This window comes from Triticum urartu, chromosome 1, assembly GCF_003073215.2.
Source record: "Triticum urartu cultivar G1812 chromosome 1, Tu2.1, whole genome shotgun sequence".
Taxonomy (NCBI): Eukaryota; Viridiplantae; Streptophyta; class Magnoliopsida; order Poales; family Poaceae; genus Triticum; species Triticum urartu.
In genome coordinates, this window is record NC_053022.1 from 552,722,598 (window position 1) to 552,738,789 (window position 16,192).

At 43.2% G+C, this 16,192-nt stretch overlaps 1 protein-coding gene across 1 annotated transcript; it reads right to left on the reverse strand.

Moving 5' to 3' along the window:
* Positions 1-9,579: 9,579 nt before the first annotated feature.
* LOC125529233 lies at positions 9,580-14,826 on the reverse strand. Its single transcript, XM_048693647.1, has 12 exons — positions 14,438-14,826; positions 14,098-14,129; positions 13,043-13,431; positions 12,409-12,646; positions 12,077-12,142; positions 11,184-11,258; positions 11,014-11,076; positions 10,857-10,916; positions 10,648-10,737; positions 10,445-10,552; positions 10,223-10,345; positions 9,580-9,972 (listed from the first exon to the last, which is right to left on the reverse strand). The coding sequence occupies exons 1-12, from the start codon at positions 14,784-14,786 to the stop codon at positions 9,841-9,843; spliced, it is 1,725 nt and encodes a 574-aa protein (XP_048549604.1). The 5' UTR covers positions 14,787-14,826; the 3' UTR covers positions 9,580-9,840.
* Between the last annotated feature and the right edge of the window lie 1,366 nt (positions 14,827-16,192).

Consider the following 16,192-nt stretch of genomic DNA (forward strand, 5'->3'; position numbering starts at 1 on the left):
TGTGTAAAACTAACAAATAAAGACTCAAATAATACAAGACACTCCAAGCAAAACAGATATCATGTGGTAAATAAAAATATAGCTCCAAGTAAAGTTACCGATAGAAGTAGACGAAAGAGGGGATGCCTTCCAGGGCATCCCCAAGCTTTGGCTTTTAGGTGTCCTTGGATTATCTTGGGGTGCCATGGGCATCCCCAAGCTTAGTCTCTTTCCACTCCTTGTTCCATAATCCATCAAATCTTTTACCCAAAACTTGAAAACTTCACAACACAAAACTTAAAGTAGAAAATCTCGTGAGCTCCGTTAGCGAAAGAAAACAAAACACCACTTCAATGTACTGTAATGAACTCATTCTTTATTTATATTGGTGTTAAACCTACTGTATTACAACTTATCTATGGTTTATAAACTATTTTACTAGCCATAGATTCATCAAAATAAGCAAACAACACACGAAAAACAGAATCTGTCAAAAACAGAACAGTCTGTAGTAATCTGTAGCTAAAGCAAGATATGGAACCCAAAAAATTCTAAAATAAATTGATGGACGTGAGGAATTTATATATTAATAATCTTAAAAAATAATTAACTAAATATCACTTTCTAAATAAAAATGGCAGCAATTCTCGTGAGCGCTAAAGTTTCTGTTTTTTACAGCAAGATTAAAAAAACTTTCCCCAAGTCTTCCCAACGGTTCTACTTGGCACAAACACTAATTAAACACAAAAAACACAACCAAAACAGAGGCTATATAAATTATTTATTACTAAACAGGAGCAAAAAGCAAGGAATAAAAATAAAATTGGGTTGCCTCCCAACAAGCGCTATCGTTTAACGCCCCGAGCTAGGCATAAAAGCAAGGATAGATCTAGGTATTGCCATCTTTGGTAGGCAACCCATAAGTGGCTCTCATAATAGATTCATAAGGTAATTTAATTTTCTTTCTAGGGAAGTGTTCCATGCCTTTCCTTAACGGAAATTGGAATTTAATATTCCCTTCCTTCATATCAATAATTGCACCAATCATTTTAAGGAAAGGTCTACCAAGAATAATAGGACATGAAGGATTGCAATCAATGACAAGAACAATAAAATCTACGGGCACATAATTCCTATTTGCAAAAATAAGAACATCATTAATTCTTCTCATAGGTTTCTTAATAGTGGAATCCGCAAGGTGCAAGTTTAAAGAGCAATCATCAAAATCACGGAAACCTAGCAAATCACACAAAGTCTTTGGAATCGTGGAAACACTAGCAACCAAATCACACAAAGCATAGCATTCATGATCTTTAATTTTAATTGTAGTAGTAGGTTCCCACTCATCATAAAGTTTTCTAGCGATAGAAACTTCCAACTCAAGTTTTTTTTCATAAGATTGCATCAAAGCATCAATGATATGTTTAGTAAAAGCTTTATTTTGACTATAAGCATGAGGAGAATTTAGCACGGATTGCAACAAGGAAATACAATCTATCAAAGAGCAATTATCATAATTAAATTCCTTGAAACAAAATAGTGGGTTCATTAATATTTAAAGTTTTGACTTCTTCAATCCCACTTTTAACAATTTTAGCATCAAGATCTAAAGACTCCGAATTTTTGGAACGCCGTCTAGGTAAAGGTGGATCATATTCAGTCCCATAATTATCAAGATTCATATTGCAAAACAAAGATTTAATAGGGGACACATCAATAACTTTTAGATCTTCATCTTTATTATCATGGAAACTAGAAGAACACGCTTTTATAAAGTAATCTTTCTTAGCATGCATCCTAGCGGTTCTTTCTTTGCACTCATCAATGGAAATTCTCATGGATTTGAGAGACTCATTGATATCAAGCTTAGGTGAAATAGATCTAAGTTTCAAAGAATCAACATCAAGAGAAATTCTATCAACGTTCCTAGCCAACTCATCAATCTTAAGCAATTTTTCTTCAATCAAAGCATTGAAATTCTTTTGCAAAGTAATAAATTATTTAATATTAGATTCAAAATCAGAGGGCATCTTATTATAATTTCATAAGAATTGTTGTAGGAATTACCATAATTATTAGAGGAATTACTAGGATACGGCCTAGGATTAAAGTTTCCTCTATACGCGTTGTTACCCAAATTATTCCTACCAACAAAATTCACATCCATAGATTCATTATTATTCTCAATCAAAGTAGACAAATGCATATCATTAGGATCAGAAGAAACACTTTTATTAGCAAATAATTTCATAAGTTCATCCATCTTTCCACTCAAAACATTAATTTCTTCTATCGCATGCACTTTCTTATTAGTAGATCTTTCAGTGTGCCATTGAGAATAATTAACCATAATATTATCTAGGAGTTTAGTAGCTTCTCCTAAACTGATTTCCATAAAAGTGCCTCCCGCGGCCGAATCTAAAAGATTTCTAGAAGCAAAATTCAAGCTGGCATAAAAATTTTGTATAATTATCCACAAATTCAAGCCATGTGTCGGGCAATTACGTATCATTAATTTCATCCTCTCCCAAGCTTTTGCAACATGTTCATGATCAAGTTGTTTAAAATTCATAATATCATTTCTAAGAGAGATGATCTTAGCGGGAGGAAAATACTTACAGATAAAAGCATCTTTGCACCTATTCCACGAATCAATACTATTTTTAGGCAAAGAAGAAAACCAAGCTTTAGCACGATCTCTAAGCGAAAAAGGGAATAGCTTCAATTTAACAATATCATTATCCACATCTTTATTATTTTGCATATCACATAAATCAACGAAGCTATTCAGATGGGTAGCGGCATCTTCACTAGGAAGGTCGGTGAATTGATCTTTCATGACAAGATTCAACAAAGCAGCATTGATTTCACAAGATTCAGTATCGGTAAGAGGAGCAATCGGAGTGCTAAGGAAATCATTATTGTTGGTATTGGTGAAGTCACACAATTTAGTATTATCTTGAGCCATCGTGAAAAACAAGCAGTCCAAAACACAAGCAAACAAGAAACGGGCAAAAAGAGGCAAATAGAGAAAAAGAGAGGGAGGATGGAGAGAGAGGGCGAATGATACGGCAAGGGTGAAGTGGGGGAGAGGAAAACGAGAGGAAAATGGCAAATAATGTAATGCAGGAGATAACGGTTTGTGATGGGTACTTGGTATGTCTTGACTTGCAACGGCGCCACAAGGGACTCGTTGTCGGGAGTCAAATCTTGACTTGTATTGCGTGAACCTCCCCGGCAACGGCGTCAGAAATCCTTCTTGCTACCTCTTGAGCACTGCATTGGTTTTCCCTTGAAGGGGAAAGGGTGACGCAGCAAAGTAGCGTAAGTATTTCCCTCAGTTTTTGAGAACCAAGGTATCAATCTAGTAGGAGGTCGCGCACAAGTCCTCGCACCTACACAAACAAATAAATCATCGCAACCAACGCGATAAGGGGTTGTCAATCCCTACACAGTCACTTACAAGAGTGAGATCTGATAGATATGATAGGATAATATTTTTGGTATTTTTATGATAAAGAGAAATAAAAGATGCAAGTAAAATAAATGACAAAGGAAATAACTAAGTATTGGAAGATTAATATGATGGAAGATAGACCTGGGGGCCATAGGTTTCACTAGTGGCTTCTCTCAAGAGCATAAGTATTTACGGTGGGTGAACAAATTATTGTTGAGCAATTGACAGAATTGAGCATAGTTATGAGAATATCTAGGTATGATCATGTATATAGGCATCACGTCCGAGACAAGTAGACCGACTCCTGCCTGCATCTACTACTATTACTCCACACATCGACCGCTATCCAGCATGTATCTAGAGTATTAAGTTCAAGAGAACAGAGTAACGCTTTAAGCAAGATGACATGATGTAGAGGGATAAGCTTATGCAATATGATATAAACCCCATCTTGTTATCCTCGATGGCAACAATACAATATGTGCCTTGTTGCCCCTACTGTCACTGGGAAAGGACACCACAAGATTGAACCCAAAGCTAAGCACTTCTCCCAATGCAAGAAAGATCAATGTAGTAGGCCAAACCAAACTGATAATTCGAAGAGACTTGCAAAGATAACCAATCATACATAAAAGAATTCAGAGAAGATTGAAATATTGTTCATAGATAAACTTGATCATAAACCCACAATTCATCGGTCTCAACAAACACACCGCAAAAGAAGATTACATCGAATAGATCTCCACAAGAGAGGGGGAGAACTTTGTATTGAGATCCAAAAAGAGAGAAGAAGCCATCTAGCTAATAACTATGGACCCGTAGGTCTGAAGTAAACTACTCAGACTTCATCGGAAGGGCTATGGTGTTGATGTAAAAGCCCTCCGTGATCGATGCCCCCTCCGGCGGAGCTCCGGAAAAGGCCCCAAGATGGGATCTCATGGATATAGAAAGTTACGGTGGTGGAATTAGGGTTTTGGCTTCGTATCTGGTAGTTTGGGGGTACGTATGTATATATAGGAGGAAGGAGTACGTCAGTGGAGCAACAGAGGGCCCACGAGGGTGGAGGGCGCGTCTGGGGGGGTAGGCGCGCCCCCTTCATCGTTGATTGCTTGACGTAGGGTCCAAGTCCTCTGATCATGTTCGTTCCGAAAATCACGTTCCCGAAGGTTTCATTCCGTTTGGACTTCGTTTGATATTCTTTTTCTGCGAAACCCTAAAATAGAAAAAAACAGTAATTTTGGGCTGGGCCTTCGGTTAATAGGTTAGTCCCAAAAATAATATGAAAGTGTATAATAAAGCCCAATAATGTCCAAAATAGAATATAATATAGCATGGAACAATCAAAAATTATAGATACGTTGGAGACGTATCATGAGGCAGTAACGGTTTGTGTGGAATTAGTTGGATTGTCTTGGAAGGTGGAGTTCATGCATTGTCTTGGGGAAGAAAATGAAGCAACACATGAAATGGCTAAGTTGTTTTAATCCGAATTCTTGTAACTAGAATGAGCCCTTAACAGTTTGTTAAGTTTCTAGGTGGACCCTTTAAGTGTTCCAATAAAGCTAGCTATGATGGTAATTTTCTTTACAAAATGGCATGAAAAGAAATAAATTGTGGATGACTATTTGTTCCTATATACCAACACTATTAGCTTAAATTTTATGCGAAAATTCTTAGATCCGTGAAGGTTGATGTTCCCGCTAGTTTAAACATGTGCATGTCTAGCAACTATTTGGAAACAATTGTGTTTGCAGATTGCGTTGAGTCGTGGTGGAGCTTAGTGTAGACCAACATGGGCCATGCCCCTCCCCCTTAATCTTTTTCATTCATTGAAGAGCATGCTAGATTTTGACCTAAATAGTGTTTGAACTAGGGATTAGCCCCTCCTTCCCAACTAATTTTGTACACCTCCAAGTCTTGGCCCCTCTTATATTTTGCTCAAGCTCCGCCATTGGCGTTGAGTTACTTGGATCGATCGAAAAGGTCACAAGGATAGCTTTACAATAACATAGCATGCTCACCCGATCAAGTATCCGATCATCTATTTCCAGATAGCCCATCTAATCTCACAATGTTTCGAAAAAGGTAATTCTCCATCTACCCACTAGCCCTCCACTTAAATTGCATATGCGTGTCTCTTAGTCCAGCTTCTCCTTCCATAAAGGTAGCCTTGTCGCAACCCTCTTCTATGGACAGAAGGCATCCTCAAAGTTCCATTAAGGAGCACCCTATAAGAGGAAGAAGCAATGAACAAAGTTCATATCTTGGAAGAGCTCTGTCCAAAGCCAAAACCCTGAAGAACCTCAAGCAAATAGTCTCATTGAATTTAGTCAAAGGCCCCCATAGTATCAAATATTAGGAACATAAGAGGCTTCTTTTGGGAGTAAGCATCATTTATCACATTCTTAACTTAATTGAAGTTGTCCAGAATTTACCCCCCCCCTCCTATGTGATAAGGTCTTGGAAGGGGGTTCACATTTGTTAGTATGCCCATACACAAAGAAAGTTTGGCACGATTTTGCGGTACAACACCCGTGGGCGTCGTGATCAATGATCGACTCAGATTTGGTCAAGACAAGGTGGAAGAAGATCAATGCCAGATTAGGAGAAGACATCAAGAAAAGAAAGTTTCCCCTGGCAACATACATCGTCTAAAACATATGGAGGGAACAAACTTGCAAAACTATTGAAGGGAAATCGATGAGCGCCCCCATGGTAGTGAGTATAATAATGAGTGATGGATTATGTATCATGTTGGAGGCGACAGAGTAGTTAGCTATGTGAGAGTAGGGACATTTGTGTCCGTCCTAGTAGTTTTCTTTTTTCTGTGCTTTAACCTATGTATATATGTTTTGTTTCCCCATTATTAATGAAAAAGAAGATCATGTGCTAATTCATCGAAGGAAAATTAATGGAGTGGAAGGGGGTATGGTTTCATTCCTAGCTCTAATCTTGTTGTGCTCTTGGACTATAGACTAGTACGAAACAAAGTGGCCACGATGTTTTCACATGTCATGATAGTACAAAGTTGAGAGAGAGAGAGACATAAAGCAATGAGAGGGTTTATTATGTACGATATATGTCATCAGTTTAGCGCTTGCTCACTCAAGGATGGTTCTCATGTTCATATGTTGTTGCTTACAATTATATCGACATATCAATTAGCAAAACAATACTTTCCCAAGGCATGGAACGATCCCTCTAGCGATGAAGTAATAGCTCTCACAATCTATGAGACTAGTCCTAAACTAAACTCCATCTTTGTTGTGTTAAGAAGTATTGAATGTGCAACTCATCAAAACAATAATGAACATCAGATTTAAAACTGAAATGAAGAAAAACAATAAAGGTCGATTATACTTCAATCAATGAAGCAATAAAGTCATATAGTAGTTCTAAGGAAAGGATTGAATGGGAATTTGGTATTTATACCCTCAACTAGACCTAGGGGATGGGGACTTTTGATCTGTGGGATTCATAAGACAGAGGATCTGAAAGAAAAAAATAGGGTTGTAATGTTGTGTCCTCTTGAATCCTATAGGATTGAACAATTACATTACTTACATCACATATTCCGTGATTTAAAAGTACAAGGATGGAAGGTTGCATGCAATATTTTTTGAACGACTTTTGACAATGTTAGAGGTGATTTAGTGGAGCAGATACCAACATAGGGAAATTTTGGTGTGTTATCGGAAGGGTGGAACAACAGTGATAAGGATGATTCCAATGGTACAATCACCACAAAAGGTATTGCGATTATGACTGATAAGATTATGCAATGTCGTCTGTAAGATTATACGTAAAATGTTGGTGTCAAGAATGAAAATGTTATTGCCAAAGATTATGAGTCCAACACAAAGTGCATTTGTGTCGAGATGGCTAATCACAGACAATGCAAGACATGAATATGAAAGCTTTCACACGATTAATAAGTAAATAGATGGAAAGAATGAGTTATGTGTCGTTATCTTGGATATGCATAAAGCTGATGACCATGCAAATGGTTTCCTTTTTTGGAGAAAATCATGCCGAGACTAGGTTTTGCGGCATAATGGGTGAAGATGATAATCTCATGTGTTACCACAGTTGAGTACCAACTCAAAGTTAATTCGCAAGAGATGCATACCATCAAACCTAGTAGGGAACTATGACAAGAGACCCATAATCCCCCTACCTTTTTTATTCTTTTTGCTGAAGGTTTAGCAAGTTCGTTCACTTATGCTGGAGATACAAGAAAACACTATTGTGTCAAGGTATGTCGGGAGGCCCTCAAATTTCCAATTTGCTATTTGCAGATGATTCTCTTATGCTAATGAAAGCGCATGTGCAAAATGCAACATCTCCCTGTACAATCCTTGATGATTATTGCGCTACATTAGGTCAAATGGGGCTGAAAGGTTTGACTACTTCAATTAGTGGAGAGAGTTTGCAAAATAATCAATGGATGTAGAGAAAAAGGTTGTATTTAAGTGGAAAAGAGGTGCTTCTCAATGCGCTGGCACAAGCTATCCCTTCATATGTGGTGTCAATCTTCAAAATCCCCAAAAATATATGTAAGGGAATTACTGATTTGATGTCACATTTTTGTTGGGGTGACAAGGAAAATCAAAAGAGAATGCATTGGTTTGCTTGGATGAAGATGTGTGTACCAAAGAAGAAGGGTGCAATGAAATGTAGAGATATACACTACTTCAATCTTGCGATGTTACGAAAACGAAGCATGTAGATTGATTTCATATCCTGTCTCACTTTGTGCCAGAGGGTTAAAAGCAAGCTATTATCCGATTGAGGATCTTTTGCACCTCATTTGAAGGACTCGTCCTTCACTCGGCAGAGTACCATGGTGGGAGTTCAGACTTTCAAAAAGCGGAGCATATGTAGAGTACAAGATGGCTTAAAAACTAAAATTGTGGGTACCCATCGTTTTTCTTGAAAAGGAGGGCCTCTGCATTAGATGATGCACATAGCAATAATTAGAAACCCAACGGTGCTACAAGATGAACAATCGATCATTAACATCACTCGTGTTAATGATTTGATCAACCCACAATCTAGTAAATGGGGTGAGGAGTTGATTTAAGATCTTTTTTGGCCAATTGCGATAGACCACACATTGAAACTCGAATCAATGAGAATTTTGAATATTTTGTGGCAAGGCAATACAAAAAGTCTCTCTCGATCAGCATATTATACCGAGTGGGAGCATCATCATGGGTGGAAGCTGAGTCGAACATCTGGTCATGGAGCATTAAATATCAACCCCAAATGTAGAAGCAAATTTGGTTAAAACATTGACAATAAATGCATTGACCATTGCCGCTCTAGCAGCAAACTATGAAAAAGCTTATACTAACAAATCAACAGAAAATTTAGTCTTAGTTTGCCTATGTTGATGTTGTCTACAGGTTGGATCCTTCTGATCTACGCTTCTATTCGTCGGCGGCATGAGGACCTAGCACGACAACTTCCTGACTGTCTATTTCAACAAGTTTTGCCCGGCTCCGATGAGGAAGGGGCGATGACGGCAGCGCTAGGTAGTCTACGACTCTAAATGTAATTTTCATTATTTTTTCACAAAAGAAAAATCAACAGTGAAGCACCATGGTTGGATGTCACCACCTGTTGACAAAGTGAAGGTCTCGTTGATGCATCCTTTGATGCGGATACCATGTAGGGGGGCGTGGGAATGTAACCAAAGACTCGAGAGGCAATTTCACTGGCGCGTCGAGTAAATTTCTTGATCAGGTATACGATGTTGATATAGGAGAAACTTATGCTCTTTTTGCACGGAAGTTATTTAGCCCTTATGCTGGTATGCAACTGAGTTTGCTTCTAGGCAGGTTGCATGGAGGTGATTGAAACTATGAACAATGGAGGAGGAGCATATATCAGCAACTGTAATATTTGATGAATGTGAAAACTTGGCTAACGACCATGTGAAGGCAACCTTTGTTTTATGTTCTAGAGGCAAATAAGATACTCTCTCCGATCCAAATTAATTGTCGCAGCTCTAGTACAACTTAGTAAACACAATCGTAGACATCAGTTGGACGCTTGGCATGTTATTGGTGATGAAATGGATCGATAAGAACAACCCGAACTTGACCGCCTGGTGATGGATAGGACCCCTGCTAGCTTGATATTCAAAGTAGCTTTATCACTGTCTGGTCATATCACCAGCAAGAATATCTTCCAATTCTATAGATATAATATGATAAATAAATAAAGAGGAAGGCGTAAACCGATTTAGTTATCTTAGCTCTTTCAGGCAATCTTCTCTAGATCTGCACAAAGGCTAGCAGACAGGAGAAATGCTAAACTGTTGGAACTGCATCTCCTGATTCCTTACTGAATTCTCGAGTTTGTCCAGAGAAAAGCCGTGTCGACCTAGAATAGTAATACTAATTGTGAACTCTTCTCAGGTCCTCGGACACATTCCTCGAAGCCTTCGTCCCCAGAGCCTCCGCAATGCTCCTCACCTCGGCAATCATTGCCACGACATCATTGAGCTTGTTAATCGCAGAGCCAACTCCCTGCAGCCACAGTGTGGAGAAGATGATCAGCTCCTGTGAATGAATAAACTCTCACATGTTCCAACAAGCAGGAAAAAGGTATATTTCAGATACAACACGAAGAAGTCATGAGAGCTAGCAGATGTAATGTGTAATGGTCCAAAAATGTTCTGGATCAGTGTTGGTTTATTTACTGTCACAGAGTTCACATCACACTATCTCACTGATTGCTCATCATTCCGCAGAAGTTTGAGACACAAGGTACACATACCACGCCAGCAGCTCCTGCGGTTACTGCCATTGGTGCAGTCACTGAACTTAGCCCCGATGCGCACATCACCGGTATGCTGACGGCCCTAGAGATGGAGTATGCAGCTGCCAATGTTGGTGTTGCCTACAATTCGTTGAACATCAGTTATGAATTAGGGAAACAAAAAAATAACGGTGCTTGATAGTGCGTGTTCTATACTTATATTTAGCATTTTTGCGCTACCTTTTCTATTAGTCCAAGAACACCAGGCTTTGTTGGACTAGAACACTTCCCGCCTTCAGTCTGGATGATATCAGCGCTTTCCTCTTCAAGTAGCTCTGCAAGTCTCATCTGTAATTTTGCACAAAAGGATTCCAGATAAATGCACTTGTTAACTGTCATTTCAAGAAACCTAGTAACTGAATGTATGACAGAGGATGATATACCTGATCCGGAAGGCTCAGAGTGTGGGGAACTGTTACTGACAATGTGATGTCTGGAAGTATCTTCCTTGTCTCCCTTGTCAGGTTCAGTATCTGAAATTGATCAAACGAGGATCTAAGTTTCCACATAGAAATGATGGTTTATCTCAGTAAACAGATGAACCAATAGCAAAAATCGATAACTTTAAATATCTATAAGCTGAAACTTTTACTTGCTCAGATGAGAATTCAATGCCTGCATCGTAAAAGGAGTCGTAGTTTCCAATCTCAATCTGCATGAGAGAAGTTTGTGAAGGCCAGTGGCTAGCAGAGTAAATAAAATGCAGTTGAACCACGTTGCCCAGGTGCCATTCAAAGTTAGAGACTGACCATTTGAGCACCAGCTTCTACCGCAGATTGGAATGCTGAAGGATCCACAGACGATACACATATCTGCAAAGATGCAATTCCCATAATGCAGTTAGCATACGTTAACTCTACAATTGGGTAAAGGAACTACAGTTCACGATTTCTTATGACTCTGTCAATGGTTAACCCACCGGGAGGTTAGTAAGCTCAAGCGCCAGCTTTACCAAGTCCTGGTCACATGCTATATCAACATGGGTAGCACCTCCCTGCAATCATTAAACAAGATGACAAGCTTGTGATAATGAGTAGTCTTTTAAGTATTTCTGTGATATATGCAGGTCAGCAACAAGATTATTAAGATAATAGCCTCGTGACATAACTGTTATATTTGGATAAGTGGATCATTTTTATATCCAAAGCAAGATAAACCATGGCGTTGGCCTCCTGAATACATTTCAATACAAAATAGAGGCACTTGTACTGAATTCCGCTTGTTATCATAAGTTTTTTTAAAAGGTTCATATAAAGTTTTACTTACTTATTAGAAAATTTATTAGTTGGAAAAGAGTATCAGAGTGGGATGATAACAACAGTTGCTTCCTGAATACTAATAAAAACAGTTGCTTCCTGGATACTGATTTCCCTGACGTGGACTGAATCTGAAGAGGATACTTTGTCGCTGCGGCTAATTAACTTGCATTACCATGTGACACATGTGGTAAGCAATCAAAACTATTCAAAAAACTTGCATTGACAACAACTTCTCCAAAACAGAATTCACAATTGATGTACTGCTATGTGAAGGATACTATGTGCTGGTTCTGATTCTTCTGACCAGATAAACGACGAGGCTTAGGTACTAATCAAACGCTAGCTTCTACTTGCAGACTTCTGGATTGACAAGCTCAGCAGTGACCTAAGCTGGCAATATTATCAACTCCAGAGCACATCACCAGCAAACTCAACATCATTATGTTATTCCATCCCAGATAAAGTTCATAGGTTAACATTTCATCCCTCTGCAAGAGCTAAACTGTAAAGAAAACAGAGCATGCGAAATGAATGCACCAAACAGCATCCAGACCTTATCTGCAGCCGTGACGACAGACGCAACATTGGACCTGTCGAAGTTCTGAAGCCCCGAAATGATCTGCGGGTGCAAAAGACCAATCACTATCATTAGAGTCCAGCAGGCACATTCCATCATATCAAAGCAATGAAATGTTTATTGCTCCACGCTTCAACCCAGAGATGACTTCTGGACTTGCACCATCCATCCAGTCTGAAGGGAACACACTACTGCATCTATCAGAACTAGTGACAGATATAACACACTACTACATCTATCATCAGAGTCCATCAAAGCAATGGAAATTTATTACTGCACGGAAGGTGTCAAGATGGAGAGAGTGAGACCTTGAGAGCCCTGTTCTCGCGGAAGGGCCTGAGCACGGCGTCCTTGGTGGCAGTGGAAGCCGCCGAGGCGCGGACGGTGAACACAGCTCGTGGCCCTCCCCGGCTCGTGGCCGTCACCGGACGGCACTTGGCCGCGGCGAAGGACGGCGCCTGGAGAAGTCCTAGGGAGCCCGGTGCTGCCATTGTTGCTGCTGAAGGTTTGTGGGAGTGAAAGAGATAAGGAGACTGAAGCAGTACACTGCACAGAGAAGGGCTCCGGAGTAGATATGCTATCTTCCACGGTGCAAATACCTGACAGACACCTGGAATTGAGCAAGAGGCCCTTCGTATTTTTCAGTCTTTGCAAATTGCTCCTTGGCTCTCAGATTACTACTACCATATCATCTGAATACCACACTTGGCAAAAATAACTGAACCACTAATGTTACATCAAGAAGGAAGCAGCAAAAATAACATCCACAAATCAGCGAGAAAAGCACGATAACGTTATCATCCATGATAGGATTAACGAATTGTTGCTTAAAAACATGCCATAGAGATCGAATTTTGTCTGAACTAATAATAGTACATGACCATGAGATTCATATCCGGCTGCCGCATTTTGACGAACACCTGCCTTGCGGTCTTGCCTTACTTGCGCATTATGCCGTTCAGGCGCTCGACGACGGTGATCAGTCCCTGCAGGCACAGCTCGCCGTCGCCGTTGGCCGCCATGGCCGAGAACATCTGCCGGTACAGCGCCGACCCTGGCAGCACGTTGGCCTCCTCCTCCTCCTGGCCGTCGCCGACCTCCAGCGCCATGCCGAGGTCCTTGATGATGTACCGCACGGATCCCCCGGACGAGAAGTCGCGGCTCAGCGCGCGCTCCCCGAAGATGTCCATCACGCGCGACCCCGCGGCGCCCTTGGACACCGCGCCGAGGAACAGCCGCTCGTCGAGCCCGGCGGCTCCGGCGAAGGCCAGGGACTCGCCGAGGCCGACCACGGCGCCGGCCACCGCGATCTGGTTCGCGATCTTGCTGCTCTGCCCGCTGCCTGGCGGGCCCATGTAGGTCGGCCGGCCGAGGTGCGCGAAGAGCGGGGCGAGCCAGGCCACCACGGCCTCGTCCCCGCCGGCGAGGAGGGCGAGCGTGCCGTCGCGGGCGCCGACGTCGCCGCCGGAGACGGGGCAGTCGACGGCGTGGCAGCCGGCGGCGCGCGCGGCCGCGGCGACCTCGCGCGCGAGGGAGGGGGACGAGCTCGTGCAGTCCACGAGGACGCCGCCGGGGCGGAGGCCCGCGAGGGCGCCCGAGGCTGCGTCCAGGACCACGGAGCGGACGTCCCCGGGGTTGCCGACCATGGTGAAGACCACGTCGGAGGCCGCGGCCACGGAGGCCGGCGAGTCCGCGAGGCGCGCTCCGGCGGCGACCAGGGCCCCCGCCTTGGCCGGCGTGCGCGCGTAGGCGGTCATCGCGAACCCGGCGGCGAGGAGGCGCGCGGCCATGGCGCCGCCCATGACGCCGATGCCGATCCACCCCACCCGCGTGGCCCCCGGCCGCACCTCCGCCGGGAAGCCAAACGCCGTCGCTGTCGCCTCCTCCATGGCCATGACCTCTTCTTCTTCCAGTCCTCCTTCACTCCCAATCCCCAACAACCCAAAGCTGGATTTTTTTTGTTGTCGTCGTTGCATTTGCACGAGACAGCGACAGACCTTGTAATAAACAACTCCCGGCTCCATAAATTTAAAATTGCATCACAATTCGCACCATCATCCGTTCATCCCCAACGAGGAAAATCATATTGAGCAGATTGGGAATTTTTCCATGGATTTTCATCACGGTGGAAAATTTACAGCAGAGTAGAGTAGTCGATCGATCAAAACGAAAAAATTACTAACCAAAGAACCGAGAGCAACTAACAAACAGTAGTACTAACAGAGAATACATGGCTGGTGGCAGGCTAGATGTGGCAGCCGCAGCAGAGGAAGAAGCAGGAGAGCGCGAGGCCGAGCACGACGGCCTCCACGACGTACATGACGCGGAAGGCCACCTCGTCCAGCGCCGCCGACGCCGAGCCGGCGCGCAGGCTGAGGGACGGGAGCGCCGGCATGCGCTTCCACCGGAACGACCGCGACAGCGACGACGCCAGCCTCCGGTACGACGACGGCCCCGCCGCCCCGCCCTCGCCCGCGGCCTCGGCAGCACCAGTGGCACTGGCGCGGGTCTTCCACCGCCGGCTCCGGGGCAGGTACTCCCGCGGCACGAGCCGGCGCAGCCACCCGCGCCGCGTGGCCGGGGCGATCGCCGCCGCCCCGGCCTTCGCCGAGGCCGGGGACATGGGCGCCGTCTCCGACGTCGTCGTCGGCGTCGCCGCCACCGCTGCCGTCTCGGCGATGGCCATCTTGGAAAGTCGGGAGCTGGACGAGTCTTTTGGGTGGGTCTTCGGCGGGGCGGCGTGATTTATGGGGCGAGCAGGAGCAAAGGCGGGTCCTTTTCGCGGGACGCGCCCGGCCGGTTTTATTCCCCGGCTTGACTTGGCGTCGTGTACAAGACAACACACCAACGATAACACGCCCGCGTAGGTCGTTTTTCTAGCGGTGCATCACGCGATGCCGACGCCGGCTTTTTTTACCCTTTCCGCACTGAGGTTTTTCTCTTTTCAGAAAAGGTGATCCATGGTAATTACCACTGATATTGGAAGGAAGTTTGAAGGAAAATTCCTGTCAGAAAAAAGTTTGGAGAAAATAGCATTGTTAGAAAAGTCTGAGACCTATGAAATCACTACCGGTAAAAGTTAAAATTACGGGCATGTCCAATTGAGATGGGTGACTTCTCTTATCCGCACGCCCCGATTGCGCGACGTGAGCTTATCTCGATTTTGCACCTAGTGTGCGTGGTCGGAACCAGTATAGACGACAAGTCATCGAATGTTGTTGGGAGGTCCCGGCGGTGATGATTCGAAGCACGGATTATCGGTCGAAGAGGAAAAGTGAAGGACGGATGAAGAGACCCAACCACACGTAGATGCCGAAAGCGCAGTCAAAGGATGTTATTGAAGATACCACCGGCGGCATGTGAATTGATGTGGAAGCATCGTGGTCGGTGACTCACACAACTTATTGTTACGGGAGAAGATTGACTTCAATAACTTGGAAGGAATATTGGATCTCCCGGCGAAGCCGAAACTAGTGCTAGTATAACAGGGATGAAGATGGGGGCAATTATACCACCGCACCAACGTCTCCACACGCCCGAAAACTACACGAGGACACCAGATGCTAACAAACTAGACCAGATCTCCCCAGTAGCACAAAGATCCATGGTCATCCCGCATCCACGCACCGAAAGCGATCGCCGAAGGTGAGGGAGACTAATGGATTCAGGTACATCACAAGCTTTCTCCGAAAATGGCTTGGATATCCCTAGAGACCGCTAGGGTTTCGAGTTGTTTGTTATCACGATGGCAGGCGTGTCATGCGCAAATATGTTCATAGTGAGCTACAATAAAAGCTAAATATTTACATGCGTTAATGAGATAATAATAAAAATAGCAAGAAGACTAGAATTTCTTTTGCAACATAACACCATCAATCATCATAAAAAAAATAGCAGAAGATCGTAGTCTTGAGAAGCAATCTTCTAAATAAAGTAGTAGAGGTAAAGCCTTGGGGAGCAATCTTCATCTTCAAGTTGAAGTCAATTTTCACCGTACGTATCTTCAAAATAGTGCGTTGCCTTCTGTGACATGTGAATATTTATTTCGGCGGCTGAAACAAAAGACACGAGAGCTGTCACGCAGGCATGCCA

What these genes read in the sequence shown, in the direction of transcription:
- LOC125529233 (XM_048693647.1), bottom strand. Translation starts at nt 14,786, where the DNA reads ATGGCCATCGCCGAGACGGCAGCGGTGGCGGCGACGCCGACGACGACG. An exon ending in CGGGAGTTGTTTATTACAAG is followed by an intron (nt 13,432 to 14,097) that starts GTCTGTCGCTGT and finishes GGCAGCGGGCAG; the next exon opens with AGCAGCAAGATCGCGAACCA. An exon ending in GCGAGAACAGGGCTCTCAAG is followed by an intron (nt 12,143 to 12,408) that starts GTCTCACTCTCT and finishes TTGCACCCGCAG; the next exon opens with ATCATTTCGGGGCTTCAGAA.